The sequence below is a fragment of the Cnephaeus nilssonii genome (genome assembly GCF_951640355.1).
Source record: "Cnephaeus nilssonii genome assembly, chromosome: 17".
Lineage (NCBI taxonomy): Eukaryota > Metazoa > Chordata > Mammalia > Chiroptera > Vespertilionidae > Cnephaeus > Cnephaeus nilssonii.
In genome coordinates this window covers 27,326,663-27,354,145 of record NC_137088.1, presented here as the reverse complement: position 1 = coordinate 27,354,145, position 27,483 = coordinate 27,326,663, and the positions used below count along the sequence as shown (strand labels likewise).

Genomic DNA, 27,483 nt, shown 5'->3' with positions numbered 1-27,483 from the left:
TAAAACCAATAATATTTTTTATTTATTTCCTGCACAGATGGCAACATTGAACTGTGAAGGCAGCCAAAAAAAAACACCACTCAGGGCAGCGAGACCAGGGGACGCTGATGCGTCACATGAGCTCCCATCTCCATCAGCTCATGGCCCCGTTTTTGGAGTTAAAGGTTTATGGAAAGTGCAGGCTTCCAGGAGTTCTATAGGGGAAGAAAAGAAAGGTAGGAAAGTCAGTATATACCTATATTTTCTGTCGAGTGAATGAACAGTTTAACCTGATACAAAAGCACTCAGACCATAGCCCTGCTCTTCTGATGCTGGACCAGTCATTCTCCCAGTGGCCTTCTCCACTTGCCCAGGTCATGCCCCATGCCAAAGATGGTAACACGATTTCCCTGCCCTGCATCATCCCTCACCTGGTGTCTTATAGGCAGAGCTCCTACACTTGAGTCCATGTGATTGGGAGGAGCCTGCGAGTACTGTCCTCTCTGACCTCTTTAGGCTGGAAAGGAACCACCATAGCAAGATGCACCAGGCACCTGCATGTGACAGTTTCCATACTAGGGGCTGGGATGGAGCAGAAAACAGCAGAGCCAGACTTGCTCCCCTCATGGAAGATACAGGTTAGGTAAATATAACTGGGTGCTCACAACGTGGCCATGGGCAAGCATGTTCCTTACATCAAAATCATGTGGGGCAGCTATTAAAGTTCAGAACCCTGAATGTGGCACAGACTTGCTGATTCAATATCCACAGGGCCTGGGAATCAGAATCCACATGGCCATTGGTCTTTAAGGTATGCTTTCTTAAGGACTATGGCTCACTTATATGCACACAAAAGTTGATGTATATTCACCCTATAACATATTATTCTCCCACATCTTCCAAATGATTTCAAGTGACTAAATGAGGTCCAACATAGATATAGTGCAAATGTACTTTTTTGTATTTTAATTCTGAGAAAACTAGTGTTCTAGATGAGTATTATATATGACAACTTTATAGTTACTGAATTACCATTGTTCAAGCTCTCAAGAGCAGCACTGTGTTAAAGACCTTTCTGCGTTGATGGAAATGCATCTTTGCTCACCTATGTGGAGCCACATGTAGCTGTTGAGCACTTGAATTATGGCTACTGTGACCAAGGAACTAAATTTTTCATTCTGTTTAATTTTAAGTAATTCAAATTTAAATGGTGTTATATAGCTAGGGCTGCCATATTAGACCGTGCAACTCAGTATAAAAAAAAGGATTTTAGTGCAGAGCAATGGGCATGGGCACATAAATCCCTTCTTTTCTTCACAATAACATGGAATTCTGCATATCCAAGCAATTCACTACTTCAGTGCCCTGAGGCAATAGCCTTCTTGCCAACTGCCCTTACAAGTAGCCTTCATATGTCCTGGGATTATGCTGTTCCCTCATTGTTTCATCTTGTCCACTGGTCATCTCCTGGAGCTATAGCCCACTTCTCCTTTTGTAACCACCACCCAGAACCCTGCCCGTATTTGCTTTGCAGCTTCCCCCATGCTGTTCCTCCTACTCACTTGAAGTTGAGCACTGTTTCAGGTTACCCACAGCCGTGACATACTCCGCTCCCAAATAGGATTCATACGTTGTTCTTTCCTGAAGTTCAGCCAAACATTTTGTATCATCCCTGAACAGCAGGTCCTTGGTTTCAGATTTGAATAGACAAAAGTCGCCCAAGCAGTCATTTCCATTTTTTCCAAATTGGACCTGTCAAGTGAATAGAAAGTGCTGAGGACCTGTGGAAGTGAGCAACCAGGAACATATGGATGGGATGGAGGAGGCTAAAAGTTAAGAACTGGCTTTGGAAAGCAAGGGAAGCTACCAAGGATGCCTCAGGATCTCTCCACCTCCCTCACGTGGCATTCACCCACTTTTGGCCCCAGCTCCATGCTTTCATAAAGTCCCAAAGTCCTCTGTAGGGTTCCTCCTGGTCCACATCCTCTGTGGAGTCCTTCCCACCCAGCCACCTGCTCCTGATTTCTCTGATCTCTCCATACCACTTCCTTGGCCATGGCCTCGTGAGCTGCTTCCAGAAAATGAGAGGTCAGGCAGAAACATGTCCCTTCCAAGTGTTATTGTCAAAGAAGATGTTAAACATGAGCCACCCAATAAGTGGTGGTACAGGTAGTTGTTACAAGTTTTTATGTTTGATTAAATTTTTTTTAATATTCACTCAAGGGTATGTTTTTATTGATTTTTAGAAAGAGAAGAAGGAAGAGAGAGAAACATTGATGTGAGAGAGAAACATCAATCAGTTGCCTCCTGTGAGCACCCCAACCAGAGATTGAACCCACAACCTAGGTATGTGCTTTGATGGAATCGAACCCGAAACCTTTCAGTGTACGGAATGACACTCCAACGAATTGAGCTACCCGGCAAGGACTTGACTACATTTTTTATCCTATATTGGGCAAGAGGCTTAATTATTCCACGCTTCCTAAGATTATAAGTGAAATGATGATTACAAAAAGTTTAGCATTCCACCTAGCACCTAGGAAATCTTCATTAAATCTGAATTATTATTATAATTTACCATAAGAGGACTCATAAAGATAAGCTATCTTAATTTTTTAAAAGTAAAACTATTGGTGATTCAATAGGCAGGTAGTATTAGTGGGAAGAGGAGCCTTTAGAATTAGAATACTCAGGCAGGCCCAGCCAGCGTGGCTCAGTGGTTGAGTGTCGACCTATGAACCAGGAGGTCAGGGTTCAATTCCCCATCAGGGCGCATGCCCAGGTTTCAGGCTTGAGGCAGTGTGCAGGAGGCAGCCAATCAAAGATTATCTCTTATCATTGATGTTTCTCCCTCTCCCTTCCTCTCTGAAATCAATAAAAATATATATATTTAAAAAAAGAATACTCAGGCAGCCCCTCTCCTCACCAAGGCTGGCCAGAGGAGAAGCTCCATGAGGGTTGTGAGCTTGGATTTTTCTGGATGTTTGAGTCGTTCTCAGTCTGTCTGAGCAAGGGAAACACAGATCCGCATTTCATGACCTGTGTCAAGGAGGTCTGGGAAACAGAATCAGTCTCTTTCATTTAAAAAAATGCAGATGTGCAGAAAATGAGGGTACCAAGGGCAAAGCAGGAAGGCAGACCTGAGGACATGCACATCAGATGGAGGCTAACCTCCAGTGACCAGGAGAGCCAGGCCTCGGAGATCCAGTTTGAAAACCCATACCCTCACAATTCTAGTTTCCAGAAAGAGAATGCGGGAATATGGGCTGCATTTAGCTGTGAGCTCCTCCCAAATTATCCACAACACTCAAAAAGAAAGGGTGGAGTCCCTGGCTGGTTCATACCTGCTGTTCAAGTAGCACCTGGCGAACACAAGCTGCCTTATCTTGCCTTGAGACCACACCGTGATTTGGGGACCGGGCTAGGTAGCAGTTCTCAGCCTCGGTCACAGGCTTCCTGGTGCCATCAGTGCACAGCAGCTTGAAATCTTCCTGCTTTAGGTTCTTAGCCCACTCGTCAGTGTTCTTTCCTGGAGATAGAGAAGGTGGGTCAGCCACAGCCGACAGCTTTGGTCAAGTAACCCCTCCCCGGGGCACTGTGATCAACCCACTGGTGTGTGGAGGGCCTGGACCCAGTGGCCAACAGAAGTGCACACTGTGAGGTCACAGTGATGTGGAGAGGAAGAGACTTACCAGGAATTCCTAGCAACCACTCCTTCCAACCTGCCCCACCCAGCCAGAGAAGAGGACTATAGTCTGTGGGTGCAGTTCCAAAAGTTCTTTATTTCTACTAAATTCCAAAGCATTTGGGCCTCTTGCTCCAGCGTAGGAAGTACATCACCCTCAACTGATTGACAATCTTCTTGCACCAACAAGCAAAGGAATTTTCCCCAGAAGCCCTTTTGGAAACCAGTGGTGTTTTAAGTCTGACTCGCTCATACTGGCTCTGTGTGAAAATGTGTACATCCCTCTGTGCACACAGGTCCATGACCTGTTCTCAGCCCTTTGCTTCACCTTCTCTGTATTCTCTCTAGAAAAGAAAATCTTACCCATTCTCAGGGTTCTGGCTCTTTCCTCCAGAGGCAATTCTCAAATATGTTTTCCCAGTTTTTACTTTTCTCCTAATCTTTTCCTTAATTAAATTTTCATTTATTTTTTTCATTTAATGAAACAACTAATACATGAACTCACTGTTATAAAATTTTATATTAGTTATCTATAAAGTCAAAATACGTGTTTTCTACACTCCCAAAATGTACCCTTTTGGTTTTTTTTAAAAATATATATATATTTTATTGATTTTTTACAGAGAGGAAAGGAGAGGAACAGAGAGCTAGAAACATTGATGAGAGAGAAACATCGACCAGCTGCCTCTTGCACACCCCCTACCGGGGATATGCCCGCAACCAATGTACATGCCCTTGACTGGAATCGAACCTGGGACCCACTGAGCCAAACCTGTTTCGGCCCCTTTTAGTTTTAATAGAAAACTCAAATTGCCTAACCATACACATCTTCACTCACCTTCAAATATTTCTCCTTTCCTTTCTTACCAGTTCCTCCAACTCAACATCTTCCAAATGAAATCTATCCTTGTTCTCTTTAAACCCTGGTTCTACTCGTAATTTAAGCATTTATTTAATACTATGTTCTCAGCCATATACAAGATACAGTCTAATTAGAGGGGAAGATAGCACACATGCCAAAAGCAAAGATTCAGGGCACAGATAATAACATTTTCTATTTTATGGAATACACTGCACTCTAAATGCTATGTGAACTCAGAACCAGCACAGTGAGGGTACATTAATTAGGGAAAGCTAGCTGGAAGAGGCAAGGCTTTATGTGTCTTGGAATGTATAGAATTGGGGGGGGAGGAAAAAGGAATGCTGCTCTGGGGAGGATGGAGAGCACTGGTAAGGCTCAGGGAGGTACAAACTTGGTGTTTCTAATGGGTGAAAGGAGAATTGGCCCCACTGGGACAGTCTCGGTGGTTGGGCTGAGCAGGTGAGGCACGCCCAGGCCCTAAAGGCCTTGAGTGTGGAATGGATTGTGGTACTTGGCAGGAGGAAAAGTGGGTCTATGAGGATTTATGAATGGAAGTCAATATGACTTCCATGTCTGTATGAGCCAGAACCTAAAATAGGACCATTAAGAATAATGAGATGGGAGGAGATTTAGTCTGAGTTAGCAGTGGGAGTGTAGCAGTGAGCATCTAGAAGTGCATGATAAAACTTTTTATTTCCAATAAAACTAATCCTTGGTTTTGGTTTTACAACAGTAATTTGTAAAATGTTACCCAGTTTAAAGAAGAAAATGTTGAAACACTTATAATCCTATAGCAACTACTTTTCTGATTGGTGCATTTCTTCTAGTCTTTTTTTTTTTACACACATAATTTGTAGACAAATCTAAATAATTAGATCATAGACTCCACATGCTTTTGTATCCTGATTCTTCTATACCACAACATATCACGGAATTAATAAAGGCATATTTTGAAGAAATAAAAACATCCTGAGAGACTAATCTAGGCTTGACTGGCAGGGCATGTAGTCAAGTCTTCAATAGGGACAGAGGCTGTAGGAAGAGGACTGGATTTTGAGAGAATATGAGGAGTTTGGATTTATACAGTTTGAGGTTGCAGCACCAGTGTACTTTGTACATCGGAATGGCCATGTGGCAATATACGTTAGGCTTCCTCTCTAAATTCCCCTCAAGAGGCAAAGCTTTCGGAGTCGTTGCCGAGAGGGGAGAATTAAAGCCTAGAAAGGGGAGCCCTCCTCAGGAGAGTACAGAAAGAAATCCAGGAGTGACAGAGAACCGGTCTTAGGGTAATTCTCGGTAGCAGGAAAAAGGACAGCCCTTAAAGAAGAAAAGCAAAAATAATAGGAGGGAGGAAAGAAAAATTATCCAAATCAATATTCCTTCAAGTAAGTACTTAGCAGCTTCTGTATGCCACATACTGTAGTCGGTGTCAGGATAGAAAAGGAGGAAAAAAGCAGCTCAAAGATTTCCTGTGGCCACAGTTTATTATAAAGTGTGATGAATTCAATAACACTAGCAATGTGGACAGGGATTGTGTTGTGGATGTATGTGTCCCATCAGAGAAGACTTCTTGGAGGAGTTGGAGTTAGTTTATTCTAGACGGGTTGCTGGAAAGATTTGAGGTTGGGTGAAGGGGCATGAGGAAAGGAAGGAAGAAATAGCTGCTTGGACTATATTGGGTTTTATAAGTAGTTAGTAATATAGAGTGGGCAGGTGGAGTACTCATTCTTACCAACTTTAAAAACTTTTTCTTGTTCCTTTTTTTTACAAATCCTGAGGATATGTCTTTTATTTATTTTGAGAGAGAGAGAGATAGAGAGAGAGAGAAAGAGAGAAACATCAATGGGTTGCCTCCTGTATGCATCCTGACTGGGATCAAACCTGTAACCTAGGTATGTGCCCTGACAGAATCAAACCCATAACCTTTTGGTGTATAGGCCAATGTTCCAACCAACTGAGCCACCTGGCCAGGGCTTGTTTTTCAATGTAATAGCCATCCAATATCCACCCTCTAGTTTTAGGATCCAATAATGGTTTTTGATTGAATCAATCATGACTATATTGTTTGCCAAGTGGTTGTTTTTTAACTTTATAATTATTTCTACATTTATTAGTTTAGCATTCTACAATAAGGAATATCTATTCCTTTACCTTCATTTGTTTAATCAGGATCGACTCATGTATTCTTATTTTATTCAATGGGTTATTATAGTTTACATTATTATTATTTCTTTTAATACTCAGAATGCCCCAGATTTGGCCAGTTGGGGGTCCAAATGACTCCTGTGTGCTTTCACATGTCCCATCACTCTGATCACTTCCATGTGATGTTCCAAGCTCACCTTATATTTTTCCTGCTCACTGCTAGAATAGGCTATTGTTCTAAGGGGCACTGGTTACTTTTAATGGAGCTGGTTCTAGAATTCAAGATCTTGGTGCTCATCCTTACTAATATGCCACTGTCTCTAGGGTTTTTTTCCCCAGTGGACATAGAATATAATGGAATATATATTGGACCTGAAAATATAGGAAATAATTATAAAGGACCCTTTTGCAATGATTCAGAAAAGTTAAATATGGACTGTGGATGTAATGAATATTAAATTCATGTTAATGTAAATATCCTGATCTTGATAATTGTAAAGTAGGTATATAAGAGAATGTCCTTGTTCTTAAGAAATATGCCCTGAGCCCTTACTGGTTTGGCTCAGTGGATAGAGCATCGGCCTGCGGACTGAAGGGTCCCAGGTTCGATTCTGGTCAAGGGCACATGCCTGGGTTGCGGGCTTGATCCCCAGTAGGGGGCGTGCAGGAGGCAGCCAATCAATGATTCTCTCTCATCATTGATGTTTCTATCTCTCTTTCCCTTTCACTTCCTCTCTGAAATCAATAAAAATATATATATTTTTAAAAAGAAATATGCCCTGAGGTATTTAGAGGACAGGCAGCATAATGCCTACAGCCATGGTAGGGTTCCTGGGGGAGAATTCAGGGCCACTGGAACCTCACGGTTCTTACCACGCTGCTTACCCTAGTGAAAACCTCTTTTCACTGAACAAAAAGGTTGAGAATCAGAGCTCTGGAGCCTGACAGAGTTAGTAACACTTTCACCAAGGCATCCTGAACACAAGGGAACACAGCAACCCCGGTGTAGAGGGACAGAGGAGCATGTGCACATACCGTCAGTGTTCTGCATGACGGTCTCTTCCTTCACAAAGGCCACGTCTCCACTCTCAACCAAACACCTACAGGGAGCAAGACAGGGAGAAAAGAGAGGAAGTCAGCGAGATAGATCTGTCATTCAGGAGGGCAACCTTACAGATCTAGAGCTGGCCATCTGACATCAGCAATTGTGACTCCCCTTATATCACTAATCTATTATTACAAATAATAGATTATCACTAATCAACTATTAATACTAATCTTACATCAGAAGTAGTAAAGAAAAAGAAATCTCTGATTTGCTTTGTAAGTTATACAGTCTCGGTTCCATAAACTAAATCTTAAATTCTGGCACAGTTTCTCCAACAGAGAGAGCTACATCATTTTCTATGCATCAAAACAGATATTAGAGAGTAGTTTTTCCAGTGAGGTGATTTCTTTGTAAAATTGGAAATGTGTAGACTGTGCATTTTACTTACTCTAATTCAGAAGGTGGTTCTAACTGATACATTGGGATAAACTTTTGTGGTTTTTTTCACCCAGAAGTTCAATTACAATACTTGTGCAGTTGATGGATTAATGAACTACTAAGTAAAACAGGCCTGAATCAGAAAGAATAATTAAAAAGTAATAAGATCATAAAGTGAACAGGTGTCTCTATTTAAAAATGATAAACATTCCATGAAATAGAATTATAGATGGGAATGTAGAAATCATGTACTTTGCTTTTATATATTTCCAGGTTGAGTATGGTTGTAGGTTCCCCAGAGATGCACGAAGAGCATGAGCCAGGCCCCTGACTCCTATATTCAACTATGATAGGGTTCCCTCACATTGGCACTTATAACATTTTGAGCCAGATAACTGTTATAGGGTGCTGTCCTATGCATGCGGGATGTTTAGCAGCCTCTACCAATTAGATGTCAGTAGCACCGTCTCCCCACCCCAACCTGCTCCAGTCCTATTTGATAATCAAAAATATCTCCAGACACTGCCAATTATCTCCAGAGGACAAATTGCCTTCTGTTGAGAACAACCATATTGCCAATCTTTGCTGTCTATGACAGCCAGGTCTGGAGACAGTCCTGGAGGCCCTTTCACACAAGGTTCTACATATGGTTGCTAAATATGGTACCTGAAACACTAAGGACTAATAGGCTAGTTACATGAGAAACTCACCTTAGTTCCAAAAAAGGAAACTTGTCAGAGCTGCGAGTATTATATTCATTTCAGCGTTATAAGACTTACCTGAAAGCCCCTGTGTAGCCATAGTATCTTTCATTGTTGTTGGGTTCACACTCCTTTCCTGGAACACTTGCTGAACCAACACACAGAGCACAGAGACTGGAACTTCGTGCATAACCAGGGGCACAGCCTTGACTGAAAAATTTATCTGCAGAAGGGCAAGAGGAAGTCAGATTTTCCTAAGTAAGTCGATAAGAATGGCCTTCATCTAACACATTAACAGGTGTGGATAGCCCAAGACAGATAGAACATACTCATTTATTCTGGGACCTGCCACCAACTCAGGACCCACCAGGCTGTAGGATTTAAAGGGAAACTTAAGACTGGGAATAGAAGTTAGTGACCATTACATTTCTGGTGGAGAGAATTCTTCAGACCCCCTGAGAGTGTTATCACTTATCTAAAGGAAAAAGATGGAAATAACATAAAGGGGATAAAATTGAAGGTCTCACTCCCTGAACTTGTGCCACCTATTTGCAGATGTTTTCTTCTCCTGCCATTTATTACAAGAGGCCTTAACAGAACTTAGAACTCCAAACTCAAAAAAGGGCTGGGGAAATTTAGTCACAGCTCAGCTGCTCTCCCCTGGCTGTAACACTTCCAGGAGAGCAGAGGTGGTGCCCTTGCTGGTTGGGAACCAGAGCTTCTGAACGTCACCCAGCACTCTTTGCTTCCTATCAAATTGCTATCAGAACAACTGGGTGCTTACGTGTGATCCAGTCCACACACATGCCTCATCTGGTTCATAACTGTTTTTAGAGGACTTTCCTTTTTACATCAGTTACACGTATTTAGAGGTGGCAGGGAGGACATACTCAGGAAGTTAATGTAAACGAGAACCATTAGAAAACATTTGTCCATGGTGAACTTCACATGGGTTTTTAGGGGCTATAACTAAGCTGGAGGATATTCAGAGGACAGAGAATATACTGATTCCTATCCCTTGGAAGGGTCCTGGGAATTGCGCAGTCACTTGGTGAGACCTAAGGATCTCACACTCACATTGCCTAGAAAGGCCTAATAGCTGTTGACCCTATAGCTATTTCCCCTTGTTCCTTAGTAACAAAGATCTAGTTTTTTTCAATGTTTTTCTCCATTTATCATTTTTATTGATACATAATTGACATTTAACATTATATTTGTTTCAGGTATACAAATAATGATTATGAATATATTGTGAAATAATCACCACAATAAGTCTAGTTAACATCTGCCATCATACAGTTATAAAACTTTTGTGATGAGAAATTTAAGATCTCTATTGGCATCTTTTAAATATGCAACACAACATTATTAACTTTAGTCACCATCCTGCACATCCCCATGACTTATTTATTTTATAACTCAAAGTTTGTACCTTTTGACCCCCTTTACCCATGTTGTCCAAACCCACCCCTGGCCTCTAGCAACCATCAATGTGTTCTCTGTATTTATGAGCTTAGTTTGGTTTTCTTTTTCTGTTTTTATTTTTATTTTTTAGATTCCACATATAAATAAAATTATACAATATTTATCTTTCCCTGTCTGACTTATTTCACTTACTATAATGCCCTCAGGGTCCATCTATCTTGTTGCAAATGGCAAGATTTTCTTATTTTTTATGGCTAAATAATATTCCAGTGTGTATGTGTGACAATTTTGTTATCCATTCATCTACTGATGGACATTTAGGTTGTTTCCATGTCTTGGCTATCTTCTACCTACACTAATAAAAGAGAAAGATGCAAATTGACGGTACCTTTTCGATACCCACCAGGCAATCAGGAGTGGGTATGCAGATTAACCCAACAAAAATGGTGGATTAATTTGCATATGCAGGCGATGAGCAGCGGAGGGTGTGGCGGGATGCTTGTGTCATTGCCATGGCAACGCCGCAGGCGTTCTGCACCGCCCCAGCAGCTCTGGGCCTCTGGGCAGCTTGGGAAGGCAGAAAGGCGGCTCCGGGCCAGAGCCAAGGCAGAAAGGCAGCTCTGGGCAGGAGCGAAGGCGGAAAAGTGGCTCCAGGCCTCTAGTATATATATAAAAAGCGGTGCCGGCAGCCAGGGAAAGGAAGGCCCATTGCACGAATCTTTGTGCATCGGGCCTCTAGTATTTATATAAAGCTAATATGCTCTGCCCATCTGACTGGTCGCTATGATGCACACTGACCACCACGGGGCAGGTGCTCAATGCAGGAGCTGCCGTGACATGCACTGGCCATTTAAAAATAAACGGCACCATGGACCTGGTGTCGACAAATCAACACTCGGCTTCCCCCAAGTGGGACACAGGCCCCGTCACCACCCCGGAGCAATACTTCACCAAATTGCAGCCAACGCTGCCAAGACCGCATGGCACAAAATGCGGCCCACAGCCCAGCCCAGCCTGGAAACAGTAGCTGTGAGCGCTGATAATGACATCATGTAGCAACGCCCAGCTTCCTCTCCCTAGCGACTAGCCTCCTTGCAGTTTCTTCAGCCCAGGAACATGACTTGCTTTATAGCCAGGTGGAAACATTTACACTTTAACCAAATGTCTGTGAAGTATTTTCCTGTGCCTCATCTCATTTGATCCTTACAGAAGTCCTGGAGTAGGTAGATAGGAGACTCAGTAGAATCCTATTTTCTTTTCATTTGCCAGAAAACGGAGATTTAGAAAGCTTAGAAACTTGACCCAACTGAAAAGAAGTAAGAACTGGTGGACCTTGAAAATGACTTCAGGTTTTCTCACTGTGCAGAATATAATCAAACACTGCTGCAGTTAAATATTTTACCCTTTGTTCTCCTTGAGTGATCTACAATAATAATCTGCTTCATGTTGATATTTACTGCTGTGTTGCTGACAATTACCTGAAAGAGAAGTTGGCTAAGTTGGTTTGTGCATGTGCAATACATATAAAGCTCTCGCTGGCGCCAATTGCACGTGTGTGTTTCGATGTATCATTGTTGATCATGAATTTGGTTGACACTTCTATTATAAAGGGTGAATAGCGATATTAAAATATTTCCTCTAATTAATTTATTTTCAATGTGCATGAATTTGTGCACCAGGCCACTAGTAAATAAAGCTGCAGTAAACATGGGAGTGCATATATCTTTTTGAATTAGTGTTTTTTCTTTTCGATAAATATCCAGAAGTAGAATTGCTGGATCATATGGTAATTCTATTTTTAATTTTTTTAAACAAAGATCTGGTTTTATTTGGGCAGAAACATGCCCAAATGAATGATGACATTTTCCAGTGTTTTTTAGAGCTAAGTGGATTATGTGCCTAAATTCTGAGCAATAAGAAGTTATTTGAAGTGATTGGGTTAGATTTCCTGGATGGCTTCTTTAATATGTTAACTACAGGTGACATTCACTTTAAGTTGCCCTTATTCCTTGCTCCTTGAGGTTTCCTGGATTATGGATGTGACGGTAATTATGGATGACCTTGAAGACGGAGGACTCATGCTCAGAATGGTGAAGCAAAAGAGAAAGGGAGCCTGGGTTTCTAATGATGGTATCAGCATGGACTGCTCACCTCTCCTCTTTTTCATAAGAGAGAAAGGTAAGCCATTATGTGCAACCAAAAAGAACCATTTTGATTCATCTCCCCAGTCCTACTGTCTCTTTTAGGTATTTCCTTAAGGTTCACTTTAAGCAAATTTTAACTACTATAGAACCAGGGCCACAGCAGCATTTTGTACTATACCACTCTCTTCCCAGGTCACCTCTTTCTGGCCTGCCCTGACTACAGGGACCTCCTAGGATTCACTCACCAAATTCACAGTGATTGATCCTGTTGTAGAGCAGGCCCATGGGGATATTCCAGCCAGCAGTTCTATCTACTGCAGTGTGACAGGACCTCTTGCCTTGTAGAGTGTTCCATGTGAGGTCCTCTGGTGATGATGACTTAACCACAGCCACAGCCAAATATCCTGTAAGAAATATGCCAAAAAATAAAATAAAAATGATGTATTAACACCTCTAGGCCCTCCAGAGTATCTGTCAGCAGTCAAAGCCTGCCATCTCCCTATGGAAGCAAAATTATTCTGAATTATTCCTACTGTCTCTGAAGGAGCCCTTCCCAATAACAGTGAGGTGAATACAAGTCATTCTTTCAGGTGGAGATGAATCTGAACTGAAAAATCAAAATAACAAGAATATATTATCATAGAGCAATGGCTGGTGTATGACCCTTTCCCAAATGCACAAAGCTACTGAAGTTATAAATCAGCAACTCACCTTCCACTGGGGAATATCAGAGGAATGAATACTGAAGAGTACATAGTGTACTAACAATTATTAGGAAATATTGTATATGGTCAATAAACTGAAGGGAATATTTTGGCCATATATTTTGCAATAAGAATACAGATTTGCACTAAAATAAATATGTGAAGTGGAAACTGTCAAAAGCAAGTCGGCTACCATTTTTAGCAGCAAATAGTTGCTGATTCTTAAAAACGGGGATGGAACATCAACCTGTGATTTCAACTTTCTAATTTAACTGAGTAACTTGTTTACAACAGAAAACAGAGAAGTCATGTTATCCATGGAATAAGAATAGGCCTTTCTATATTCTCCTGCTGAGCTTGGCTCCTAGAGTGATGGGGAAAGGCTGGGAGGTTGTAATCAGGGGAAGTCACAAGGACACAATTGCACACTAGTAGCTGGAAAATGACCTAGAGAGGTGTGTGCATAGAGGTTCTGGGGCACAGTGCTTACCAGGGTGTAAGAGTTCCTGACTTGCTCCCACTCCATCTTTCCAAATCCACCCCAGCCAGAACCCTGGGCAAGAGCCACCTTTGGCCTGGATTCTTGAGCCCAACCCTGGCTGGAAGACTGGGGAATTTTATCCTCTTAGACATATGTCCGTGGGAACCTCTCTCCCCAGCCCTGCCAGACACAAATATGCAAGGTTCCTTGGCTGGTGCTAACTCTCATCTGAAACTGCAGGCCTAATGTAATGCAAGGCAGTCAGGAGTGGTGAGGAGGGTGTGGATGTGCTTACAGGATATAGGAGCCTAGACAACTTATAAATTCTCTCAGCCTCTTCTACATCCTTAGAGGATGACAAGACCTACTTTATAGGATTCAATGAGAAATCCTTTGTGTAAGTCATGGCAAGTGTAAAAGAGGAACCGTCATTACCATTTACTATCTTTCCATGATTCTTTTGCATTCTAAAAATTGGATCTTTTTGGTTGCCTTATCTACTTGTGATTTGAATTTAAACTTATCTTCCTCTTTCCCCCAAGCAATGGAATTTATCTTAAACTCAGGTTCCCAATCCCAACTCACCTCTTTCTGGTGTGTTCTTACAATTACTGGAAGTTTCTGGAGAAGAGAAAATGAAGAATTCATTAAATACTCATTTATAGATTGAAATCATGCCTTCCCCATGTTGCAGATCAGAATAAAAAGAGCCATAAAAACTACATATCACCAATTCCCAAAAAGCCCAAGCTCTCTTAATTGTGCAAATTCACTTTAACTCTCTGGCCATTGGAATTTAGCCCAAAATTATGAATTTCAAGTTTCCTGCTCTGTCTGTCCTGTGGCCATAGTGGTCCCTGCCAATTCGATTATACTTGAATATCTGCACCAGAGCAATAAGAAAAGTGTGAGTTTTGCAAGCAAGAAGACCTGCCATGAATCTCAGCTAAGAATCCCAACTGTTCTCTGCAATAGGTTTTGTTTTAGCTGGAACTTTGCAATGCAAAGCCTCCATTTCCCCGGGTGGAAGGTATGATAGAAGAACTATCCTTCAAGATAACTGTGGGGATTAGAGATGAGGGAGCCCAGAGCCTGGAAAGTGGGAGAGGCTCAGTAAGCAAGTTCTTTTATGGCCATTGTAGTAAGAATCTGGTTATGATTTTCCCATCTCCTTTCTTCGTGGCCTAGAAGAAATACAACACTGAGGGGCGCCCCTTCCACTTACTGTAGTTCTCTGCCAGGACAGGCACCAGTCCACACTTGCCCGCGATGTAGATGAAGCCTCCATCCAAGCTCATGGCATCAGCTTCTCCTTTCTGCAAAGACACAGCATATCAGAGTAGATGTAAGGAGGCCATTTTCTGTTGTCTGCCCTTCCAGGTGTTTCCTTGAAGCATCCTTCCCAGCCCAGGTCATCAAGTACCAAGGAGACAGCTATTGCTAGTTCTGGACCCCCCCACCCCACAAAGGATCAGCCAGGTACACCCAGCACAGAAAATAAAATGTACTCTCATTTTCACCCAAACCACCTTGAACTGATGATCAGTTCTGGGTGCCTTGCTTAGTTTCTTCAGGAGCAAAGACCCACATTTGATCTGCCTGTCCTCTAATAGTACACACTGTCTCAGGGACATTCCCACAACATCTTTCTGACACCAAGTATTCTCCTTTGCAAGACAGACGAGTGGAGCCTAGCTCTAAGGAGCCCATCAGATCCACACGCTCAAAAATACTGAAGCTTCTGTGGGGCAGGGCTCCTTCAGTGAGGGTAAGGTTCTAACTCCTTTTGCCTAATGAATTAGCTGCCCACATACCTGATTATTCCTGGGTTTTCATATCACTCCCAGGAATACTTGGGATAGGCAGGCAGCAGTGGCAAAGGCACTGCCCTATGGAAGCAGAAATGACATACCATGATCATGGCAATACAGTCTTCGGTGGTCTCTGCTGATTCACACTCTATTTTCCCTTTACTGTTTATACTCCACTCATCACACTTGAGTCTCTCCTGGTGGCCTATTGCACACCACTTCACAGTATTGCATCCAGCCGTTGAGGCATCCGGGCCTAGGACATAAGTAAGAGAATGGGGTTTCAGATGCGGCACCATGAGCTGCCTGCTAGTTTGAATGCTACTAACTGTCTTCATGAAAATTCTGGGATTTGCCCAAACAGATCCCATTCAAGGAATTATGTTAGAAAGCAAAGGCAATAACAATCTCTTGATTGACTTCTTATCATTTAGACTTAGTTTAAATTTATTTCTTCTGAGAAGCCAATCATCCTCCCAAATGCCGGGCACTCTATCACTTCAGGCTAGTTTTTTTCCTCTTTTTGAAATAACAGTTAACCACTTGAGCTGTTCTTATTTATTTGTTCATTGTTTATTGTCTGTTCCCTGTAGAACAGTGGTTACCAATGTAGGATACACACCCCACAGGGAGGCAATTTAATTTTTAAGGGAGCAATTGGAGAATGAGTTATTAACAGTGAATTTTTTGCATTTCTTATGGTTCTAGGGGCCTCATATACAGTATATTATTTTGTGATATATTTATGCATTTCAGTTCTCTATTATATGTTTTGAAACTTTATTTGCTATTTTTTGTATTACTTCATATTATTATTTTTAAACAATTTTTTAATGATTTCTTCCTCAATACTTCAACTGTCCTTTCATTTTTCTCATTCAGGATGCCATGTTCTTTGGAAGCTTGTTTAGACCACATTAATGGCCTTTTAGGCTTCCTCTGTGTGAATAGGAAGTTCACTTTTTGTATAATAAGAATTATATGTCACAGGGGGACATCGGGATTTTAGAGATGCTTAGGTGGGGCATGACCAAAAAAAGGTTGGGAACCACTGCTGTAGAAGATCATAAGCTCTGCCAGGCAAGGGCCATGCCTGTCTTTTCTCCACTGCACCCTCATTGTTCAGGATAGTGCCTGGCTTGTGGTTAGCGCAATAAATGTCTGCTGAATAAATGAACACTTAACCATCAGACCCAACTCAAGAGCCACTTCCTCAGGAAGCCTTATCTTAACTCCAGGACCTGTTTTTGTTTTCATGGTCTCATAGGTCCATGGTATTTTGTCCTGTGTTGTTGTTTTTTCCTTCTTCTGAGTAAATCTCTCCATTTTAATTGATCATTCAGTAGAATGACTATCCATTTAACATTTGTCTTCTCTTCTGGTAAGAAAGTTTCATGATAACAGAATCTAATATATGTTTGTCTCCCCATTATATACCAGCATCTAGCACAATCTATGGCCAGATAACCGATAATTCTCTGCTGAATGAATGAATGACCAAACAAACCTCCAGTGACCAGGAAAATTCAGAAACAGGACGGACCTGTCGAGAATTTCAGCCTCACTAGGCCACATGTTTACCATTGTACTGGCTTATAGGTAGGAAATTAATTTCATTCTTTTTTACTTACTTTGTGTCAGGCTAATTGGCTTCACAAAGTGGTTGGGGCAGCCCTGATTTATACAAGGGAAATAATGTCATTTTACATATGAATTTCCTTTAATTCCCTGTGGTGATGCCCAGGCTTATCTCATGATGATGAATGCATCTATCCAACAGGTAGGGCAGATAAAGGAACATCAGGGCAGGTGTTCAATACCTGAACAGACTCTATCACTGGTCCCTGCCCTCATCAGGTTTCCAAGCTCCTAAGGTCACATGGTCCTTCCCAAGTACTTACGTGTCTTTGCCTTCAGATTCTTCATTGCAGAGGCATACTCATATCCCAGGTACATCCAGGAGTCCATCTTAGGGGGAATCCTTAAAAACCCTTGGGTAGAGTCCTTAAACAACAGGTCCTTCCCCTCAGAGGAGCTGAAAAGCTGGAAGTCTCCAGTTGTACCTCTGCCATAATCTTCCTATTTATGGTAAAACAGCAATGAATGGCTACAGTGACAAAGTAAGTTATGAAATGGGACTAAAAGAAACCAAAATCCCAGAAAATTAAACTATGAAATTTCCAAATGCCAGGGCAGTCAGGCCTGCTCTTTCCTACCCATCACCTTTTCCACTTACAGCCCTCTGGGGGACGTGCCACATCTTATTTCCCTGAATGTGTTTCTGTGCTTGTCTCCCTGACTGGATTGATGGCTCACTGAGTGCAAGAAAAGTATCTGTCAGAGGCTGACACTGTGTGATTGTCACTTAAACTCTTGATGGATGGATGGGAGGGCTGGATGATAGTTGGCTCATTTCTAGCATTCTGCTGCCCTAGGGATGTAAAGCTCGTGGTGCAAGCAGCTAGCTCCCTTGCAGTCAAGTTGAGGGACATCAAGAAAGAGACCATTTCATTCTGGGGAGTTCGTGGAAGGCCTCATGAGGGCAGGGATGTTTGCCCTTGTCCTAAAAGCCTGATTTAGCTGGAAAGAAATGTAATAGAGCAGTTAGGAGCATCTTCATGTCACTGGTCCAAAATGTAGGAGTCTGGTAGATGATAATGCAGGACTAGGTTCCATACTACTCTGAGAAGAGTCCCTGCTGAGCACTTTTAGGTAAGTGGATGGTGTGTAGCATAATCCCCACTGTGTCCTAAAAACAGAATGGTCTGCAGTGGCATTAAGGAAATGAAGGAAAATGCCCCAAATCCAAGCAAGGACCACTAAGGAGGGAGAACAGTGGATTTCATACCTGGGCCTGGTTGAGAAGCTCCCAGATCCAGTCCTCATTGCCGCCTACACTTCGGGCCACAACAGCATGGGAAGGGACAGAGGCCAGGTGGCACTCCTCATATTTATCTACTGGCTTCCGGGTGTTGTCCCTGCAGAGGAGCTCATACTGGTCCCAGTCAGCTTGTGGAAGATCCTCTGAGGGAGGAAAGCCCAGATGAACCTACTGCATGAAAAACCATGAGCTTTTGGTCTCCCGTACCCTCCCTTGCAATCCCACTGCATCATAAAATGTGTGAGCTGAGAAGCCTGGAGCTAACACTGAGGGCCAAAGAACATAGGGAAACTGACTTGCTCAAGGTCCCACAGCCAGTTACAGGAGAGGAATTTTCTGATACCCAGTGCAGGGTTAACTTCCCCACATCCCACATTGGTCTCATCTTAGTAGGCCAACTATAGGCCAAGGTTGGCCAGACCTGTCCCCAATCCTTTGCTATGGCAACACTTAACAGAAGGAAATGGCCCTGTATACAGGACATTGAATGATGGAAAGAGGCCCAGGAGTCCAGGCAGGGACCCTACAGGCACATACCTCTGAACATGTAGGAACCCAAGCAATGATAAAGGAGGAACACACTATCCTCAAGTCTGACTACTAAGCATGAAAAGGGAGGCAGGAAAAAGAGAAGGCCCACTGTTTCGTGGGGATCTGCAAATTCTTCTAATAACTTACCCAATACCGTCAAGTGTTTCACAAAGGCCACTTCCCCAGCACCATCCTTCAAACACCTGTGAGAAGAAACACATTAGGAGGGTTTCTGCGGGATAGACCCTTCTCCTGGCTTGAGGGTCTGATCACCTCTCCTGCATGGGTCAAGGGGAGAGCCTGGTGGAGACCTCTGTGCAGACCAACACAGAGGAAGCATCTAGGGTACCACCGATGTGTGAGAGGTGAGCTCCCAGGAGCTAGAGGTTCCTCACCAGGTGCCCCAAAGCAGCAAAAAGGCATTGAAGATATTTTAGGACAGAGAATGTTTTTCAAACTTCTGAAATGGAGGATAAAGGCTTAGCATCTCCTGAAGGGGGAAAAGTACCCTTAGCTTACTATAAAACCAAGGGAAAAGAAGAAGCAAGAAATGAGCTATGTGAGCTGTCTGCACAGAGGCCATGAGGGGAGGCAGGAGAGAGGCCAGTACATTGAGCAAGTGACACTGCTGCAGTAGAAAACAGAGAGCCAGTCACTGGAGAATGTCTCAGACACTAGGGATGTTCCTGTTCCCTCAGGCTCTGCCCAGTACAGTGAGAGGACACACTTGCCAGATTCAAGGGCTCTGGGAAGACAGAAGAGACCCAAGGAAAGTGGGTTCCTATCAATGAAGCATGAAGGAAGCATGCGCTGGCCTAGTCTGGCAAGTCCCAGCTTGGGGGGAGGGGGCGGGGGGAGGGGTTAGGCCACCTGAACACTCTTGTTGCAGGCTGGGCTATGCTATGGACTAGAGTGGGTTTCCCAGCCTGAGGACATTGAACACTTCGGCTGCCATGGGGCAGCAGCAAGTCTCACTCACTTGAGGGCACCCGAGTAGCCAAAGTACGGTTCATGGTGGGAGAAGGCACACTTGTCTTTCCCTTTCCCAGCGCACAGCTGACACAGTTTGGGGAAGGCTGTCCCATCTGCACCGGGAACACAGCTGCCCGCGAAGAAATTGGCCGCTGCTGCTCAACACAGAAATGTGGAACACAGGGCATGAGCCAGCCTGGCCAAAGACAATTCCAGCTCCCAACCCAGGCTCATGCATGAACAGAGAGTGACCAGAACAAACCCAGCTACCAGGCCTAGCTTGCCCGTATGTGTGTTCACTGGTCAAGATCAAGGTTTCCAAAAAGGGACGTGTTAACAACTATTCTCCCATCACCCTCCCCAAGGACCAGGCCTATGCCTGCTACCAATCAAGGCCTGGCTTAGGTCACTGTCAGCCCCGCTCCCTGCCTCGTCACACTGGAACAGCTCAGAGAGAAGTCTCCTCTGGAAGTCATGCCCAGGAGATGACAGACCCACCTGGACAGGTGCATGCCAAGCTCATGGCCAGCACATGGCCACCAGAGAATACTCCAGCAGGAGGGGAAACACAGAAAGGAAGGCACCCCAGGGAAGTGGGCAATAGGGCCCACTGACCTTGGTCTTGCCTGAACCCTCTTTTGGGCCTGATGCCCTTCCCCACCCACTCCTCCAGGCAGCCTCTGCTGAGGTATCAGGAGCTCAGAGAAGAGAGGACTCAGCCGAACCCTCCCAAGGGCTGCCGGTGTTGCAGACCCAACCAGTTTAAAGCTGGTTAACCTCCCACCTCCACCCCAGGAATCATTACACATGACCACCTGATCATGTCTGAGTGACCTCAGGGTGGCCTATGGCACACACCCTCCTGCCTGCTTACCTTTCTGAAGATTTTCCTGTGGCTCAGGCAATTCGTTATAGAGTGTGCCCATGGGGATCTTCCACCCAGCAGACCTGTCAAGGCCGGTGTGGCAGGACTTCTTGCCTCGAAGCTGGTTCAGCTGGAAGCCGCTGCCCTTCTTCACCACGGCCACAGCATAATAGCTGGTTTGTGGATCTACAAAGAGACAGTGTGAATGGAAGACCCACAACCTGGGCCTCAGGGAAACATTGCTCATCACTGCTGGGCTCCTGACTAGGGAAGGGGAACCCATAAGCCACACTTATGTTGGGTTGGGTCCTAACGAGGGAGAGATCAGAATAACTTCCCTAGGTTTGCAGGGAAGAAAAGGACCACAGAGGGGACATTTGTATAACCCTCCAGGCAAACACTGGCAAGAAAGCCACATGCACATGGGCCTCAATGATTTTTCCTGCCCTGGCCCTGCAGGTTTTCTGCCTACACCTACCAACCCAAGGCTACCTGGAAACCAGAGGTCACATTCCTGACTCCTAAGTATTTCCTGGGACCTAGGGACACAGGCCCAGAAATAGTCAGGTTACTCTCAGAGTGTGTGCTCCAGTGTAGTCTCTTCTCTGAGTGAGGTACCTGTGGTTCTTGGAGGACTCTCTATACAGCTCTAAACTCTAATGGTTCAGGTCAGGCTGTACACACTTCCTGGCCCAGGAGATCACTGTCAGCAGCACCAGTCCTCAGCCAGCCCAAAGCCACAGAGGCCTGAGTTGTGCCTGTGGGGGCTTATAGGGCACCACATTGCCCACTCACTCCTCCATTACCTGCCTAAACAAGACAAGAGTCTACCCGGAGAGAACAAGGGTCTATCAGGATAGAACAACAGCCACAAACTCTCCCCCGGATCCCCAGGGAGAACTCACTCTCTTTTGACCCGTAGTATTCTGCCACTACAGGTTTCAGGTTGTGGGGGGCTTGGCTCGCCTCAAACACCAAACCCGCATCCAATGTCATAGCATCTGCTCTGCCTTTCTGAAAAGGAACAAACCAAACACCAATGAACCCCTCAATTCCAGGAAAGACCGCTTAACCCAGGTGAGTGAGGGTGACATTTGGGGCCAGAAAAGCCATCAACTTGGCCAGACCACACACTAACCCGTTTCATTTAACTCCACCACCCCACTGGGGGGAGTTTGGCCACCATATTCCTATTCCTTCAACATAGAGAAAGGAATTGATTGGTTTTCTTTTTCCTGGTGAGGAGTCTGGTTTTTGGCTCAGAAACCTGTGTGTGACCTTCTAGGATCAACCTGAGCTACAGAGGCTTTACTCACAGGCCTCGTGGAGGAAAGCTGCCCTCCCCACACCAGGCTGGGTGCACAGCCCAGGCACTGCAGGCTCTGAAGGAGGCTGCAGTCAATCACTCAGGCCCACTGCCTGGCCATGCTCTTACACATGTGTACATTGAGAACCCAGGTGCTTCTATTTGATGACCTCTTTATGGTGGGCCCTCTGCTGAGGCCTTCTCAGGCGTCACTGTGAGGCCCTCCTTATGCGGGAGTGGGGTTTGATGATACTCTTCTCCACTCTGATTCAGTACTCAGTACTTTTCCTTCCTGTCTTGGGTCCAGATAACTATAGGAGTCCTGCATTCATAGAGTTAGTGTGTCTTTGGATTTAACTTCTTGCTTTACTCTGAACTAAGTGTTAAGCGATGATTACTTCCGTTGTGGTTCATTGTTCATTTAATGGACTACTCAGACATATCACAGATCATTGCTATCCAACTCATGCCTACTTGTAAGCTGGGAGGTTAGCACATTGCTGGCGGGCAGCCTTCAGTAGCACCATCCTGGAGGCGGGAGCCATTCTGCAGCTGCATTTTACACATTAAAAAACAGAGACACTTTAAATCACTTCTTGAGGTCACATAGCTAGTGAGTCATGGAGCAGGGATTCTAATACAGGCAGTATGGGTTTATTTCCTTCATTACATTGGTCCTTGCTGGTTGTTGTTTGATGCCTTTACACTGCATCTGTAATTAATTTAATAATGTAAAGTATTTAAATGCACCACTAGTGGGAGTGAAAAATTAAATAATAGTTCACTTTAAATGTTTTTGGTACCCTCCACTGTATCTATAATTTATTTTTTCTTAAAGTAAGAAGCACTATTTTTATATATACTCTTAATAACTTCTATTCCATTTTTCTTCAACTATCTTTAATCAAAATAATTCTTAGAAGCCCTTGCCAGTACTCTGTGAATAGTTTTTATTAGTTTTTACAAGGCTAGATAAGTATCAGCTAGACAAATATATAGTTTGGCTTACATTATTGTTTTATTTCATTTAGAACTACTATTGTCTTATTCCCTACATATAACATGACACAGATCATGGAAGTATAGCTTCCTATGGGGAGCGGGCCTAAGCCAGCAGTCAGACATCCCCCGAGGGCTTGCAGACTGCAAGAGGGTGCAGGCTGGGCTGAGGGAACCCTCTTCCCCAAGTGCACTAACTTCATGCACTGGGCCTCTAGCACATAGACAAGTCTTAAAACTAAAATAAAAGGCAAAAAAAAAATCTTAGGATTCTGTTTGCTTAGAAAGGGGAAGCACAGATCATTGCAAGTAAACCCAAGTGGTGCCATTCCCATAGAATCCAATGCTGCTGCAAACATAAGCTATTGGCAATAATGAAGTTTTGTGAACTTGTGGTGGATTTTTGGATAGTATTACTTTATCTTATTAACATATTTAAAAAGAGGGGCTTGCATAGACCAAAGCTGATCATATTCATAATTCAAGGGTTATAATTAAGCCATGATAGAAACTGAGGTCCAATTTAAAAGCAAATAACAAAAAACAAAAAAAACGAACACACAAGCCCTAGCCAGTTTGGCTCAGTGGATAGAGTGTCGGCCTGCAAACTGAAGGGTCCCAGGTTCGATTCTGGTCAAGGGCACGTGCCCAAGTTGTGGGCTCAATCCCCAGTAAGGGGCGTGCAGGAGGCAGCTAATCAATGATTCTCTCTCATCATTGATGTTTCTATCTTTCTCTCTTCCTCTCTGAAATCAATAAAAATACCTTTTTAAAAAAAAACCACACAAGTTTTTATATCAAATCACTGATTTCCTGAGTTAATCAAGCTCCGTTTAGCTGAGTCTGCCTCTCCTACCTCATTGCTCCTTCCAGTATCTGCTTGCTCTGCTCTGTCACCGTGGCTCCTCTACAGCAACTCTAACAAGCTCAGCTCTCCCCTGTCTCAGGACCTTTGCACATGCTACTGTTCACTGCTTGGAGTGTTATACCCATGCTCATCCCTGGGGTCTCATCTTCATTGTTCCCTCTCAGGGAGATTGTTCCTGAAACCAGGCTCTGTCAGAGCATTCTACTTTTCCCCTTCATTTTATGGCATACATTTTGAAATTACATATCTACTTGTTTGCATGCTTTTCTTCTCTCCTAAGAAAAGCTTCTCAAGAGTAAGGACCATGTGTGTTTAAATTCATCACTGTAGCCCCTTTGCCCAGCCAGCAACTGACACAGGTTCAAATGAGCAGGAACAATGTTGAAGAAGAGGATTTTGTAAAACCTAGAAAACAAAGGGACCAGCTATCATCTGTAATCTCTCACCATATTTCTCTTCCCTGTGACCATCACTCACCTACTTTCATGATGTATTAAGAACTTCCAAACCATGTTATTTTGATAGCAAATATTCTTGTTTTTCCCCTGAGTTCAGAGAACTTAGTGCCTCAAAATAACCCCCTTTCAGAGCACAATGAATTTTGCTTTAAGAATTATTAAAGGTAGCCGCTCCGATGTCCATTTCTGAAGTACATCAGCCTCCTATGTGTGAGTACAGAATTGTTCCAGAACGCCAGGAGCAAGAGGGAGTGCGGATTGTCTTCCACTCTCCTTTAGGCAGCAGTGACTTACCTCAATGGCCTCGATGCACTCATAGTGGGAGGATTTCTTCACACAGTCAAGAGTAACAGCCTTTTGCAAATCCAAATTTTGCTTTTGGAAAGTTGTGCACTTTGTGTTCTCAGGCTCTGAGATGGTGCACCATCGCACAGTTTTTTCGGGGACAGCCAGGCACAGCCCTACAGGAGAAAGGACAGAGCGCCCTGTTCCAGTGGGAGAGACAGCAACACCCTCTGAAGGGACTTGAAGGCTACATCCCCTCTGTCCTGTCCTCCTTCCACTCCAGTCCGTGATCAGTGAAGGGTACAGGTTCCACTGCATTCTGAGGCTGGGACAAGAGAAGCGAACCCTAATGACCTCCCAGGTTCCCACTTGCCACCCATTGCTGGCAGGAGAGAGGGCTTGACCTTCAGATCTCAATAGGAAACCAAAATCTGCTCTTCTGTGTTCTCCGTGCCTTCTTCCCTCACCATCATGGGACTGCAATGGGACATAAGCCTCATCAGTGTGACATGGCATTTTCAACCACCTCAAGGCATTGGCTCAATACTGCAAGCCAGGAAGCCAACAAGATAGGAATTACCACTTTTAAAAGAGGCGGGAACTGTGCTCAGAGAGTGATGTTTTACCCAGCCTATCATTAGTGGCTGAGATGCTTAGAAACCAGGCCTCCAGTCTTTGGTCTCTGCCCAGGGAACTAAAGAAGATAACATTCTGAGTTATTTGCATCTGGTTGGCCAGTAGGGGGCGTGCATTGTATTTCTCTTTTACAAGATTTACTGTACAGATAGAGGTAAATGACTGATGAGATAAAGAATTTGTCTCTGACACCATCTGTCTTCCTCTGTCCCAGGAATAACTAGAAACTCCACATAGTCAGTGGTTCTCTCTGTTTCGAATGACCCTCAATTTTCACCAGTCTTTTGGGCTGCAATTAGGAGAAGCTAAAGTCAGCCATGTCTGTAGCTACTAAAATCCATGTGGTTACAGATGTGTTGTCCTTATCATGTGAGCTTTGGCACTGTTCCCCAAACCCTCTGTTATCTCTACTCTCCGTGGATCAACTAACTTAAGGAAGCCGCTGAATATCCACAAAGCAGCAGAGGGGGAGGGCAGCAGTTCTCCAGAACGTATAAGGAGGAACTTTCTGCCCCAATACCCTTTATCCCAACTCTGCCCTGGGAAACCACAGGAGGCCTCAGGAACCAGGGGCAGACCCTTCCCAAATTGCCCCTCCTGAGGTTTCCCTGGGCAGGAATTTGTCTTAGTCATGCATTTACCTTGCACAGCCTTATGAGATCCTTGAAGGGGGGGGGGGGGGGTCGGAAAGGAGTGAGGCAGAGGCAAATAATGTGAGACCGACTCTGAAGGGTAAACGTTTTCAGGAGAGACAAATGACTAAACATGGAAGTCTCCAAAGGTAAAAGTAAGAGGATAAGGGGGCCCAATAATCTCAGGAGGTGATGAGAGTGGGAGAGGCCAACCAGTGGCAGCCCCCATTGCAGGGATGTGTGCAGCAAATTCCACCGCTGCCTGGATCCATGGCCTCAATTTTCCTCACCTACCCTCCCTGGCCAGGCTGTACTACCTTCCTCACTGGTGAGGACCCAAGAAGTCTGGCTTTAAATCCCATGCTCCAGACTCCTGGGCTGCTATGCGTCAGGATTTTGTCAGCGCCAATGGCTCCCATGAGACATCATATTCCCCAAGAAGAGGAGATCAGATCCAGCGAGGCCTTGAATGCCTCGCTAAACCGTTTGGACTTGATTGAGAGGCCCCAGGGAAAGGATTTGATAAACTGTGATGGGAGTGCTCTAATTTATTGTATTTCTCTATTATAAGATTTACTGTACAGGGAGGAGGAGGAGAAAGCAAGAAGAGCATGAAAAAGTGCCAGGGGCACAAGCAGGACCAGCAGGTGCATGCAGGCACAAAGCTATCCCAGAGGCAGTGAGTGCTAAAGCAGGTGCAGAGGTGCCATGGGGAAGAGCTGAGGAAAGGCTCTGTCTGTCCAGCCCCAACGAGGGAACATGGAGCCCAGGGGGCAGTGTGGCTGGGTCCAGAGTATAAGGGGACTTCCCTGCACCCATACTCACCCAGAATGGCACAGGCCAGCAGGGCAGGGATGGTGAGCCTCATCCTCCCGGTCTGGGTCTGCGGGGTGGAGCAGCAGGCACAGACCAGCGGTCTTCTGCGCTGTCTCTCTGTGCCCCGCTCTCTTTATCTCTGACCAGGGGGACCAAGCACAATCTTTGACCTCCTGTGTTTGCACAGCCTGCTTGCCCAATCACCCTTCATTCCTCACCCCCACTCTCCTCATTTCCTGATATCTGGGTCAGACCCATGGAAGGAGTCCAGCACAAAAATGCTGATTGGAAGGAAATTAAAGAAAAACCAATCCTTTGTTCATGTGTGCTGCCTCTGTGCAGGAGTGGAACTGCAGCCGGTTGGGGCTGGGGAGAGGGGGTGAGGGTAGGGTGGGGAGTGGGCGGCTCTGTTCTTGAATCCCTAGATGGCAGAGCTGGTCCTGCCCCAGTCCTAAGTGCTCACTGCGCAGATGAAAGAGGGAAGGGAACTGCCCAGATCCAGATTAGAACCGGAGAATGACAGGCAAAGACCTACCTGGGAGGGTGTCGAAGAAGAATAAAGCTGGCCTCATGTAAAAAAAAAACAACAACAGGCTCAACACCCTTCACTTGTTCCCGGGGGTGGGGAGGGGGGGCTGCTCTCTCCCCATGTGCCCTACTGAGCCAAGGCTCCTGGACTGGAAATCTTCCCTCCCTTCATGCAGCCTCCTGGACATCTTAGTCTAGGGACAGAGTCACAGGAGAGACAAATTCTCTCCCATAAGAAGCTGCCCAGGAATGTGGTCTAGATTCTGAGAGACTCAGAACAAAG

At 44.4% G+C, this 27,483-nt stretch overlaps 1 protein-coding gene across 1 annotated transcript; it reads right to left on the bottom strand.

Moving 5' to 3' along the window:
• LOC307113561 (serotransferrin-like) lies at window positions 1–26,825 on the bottom strand. Its single transcript, XM_079795323.1, has 17 exons — window positions 26,682–26,825; window positions 24,598–24,764; window positions 21,578–21,686; window positions 20,682–20,858; window positions 19,815–19,962; window positions 18,983–19,038; window positions 18,272–18,447; window positions 17,325–17,502; window positions 15,525–15,679; window positions 14,838–14,928; window positions 14,198–14,233; window positions 12,673–12,831; window positions 8,937–9,081; window positions 7,707–7,771; window positions 3,324–3,508; window positions 1,542–1,731; window positions 1–194 (listed from the first exon to the last, which is right to left on the bottom strand). Exons 1-17 carry the CDS (start codon window positions 26,722–26,724, stop codon window positions 139–141), a joined length of 2,136 nt encoding a protein of 711 aa, XP_079651449.1. The 5' UTR covers window positions 26,725–26,825; the 3' UTR covers window positions 1–138.
• Between the last annotated feature and the right edge of the window lie 658 nt (window positions 26,826–27,483).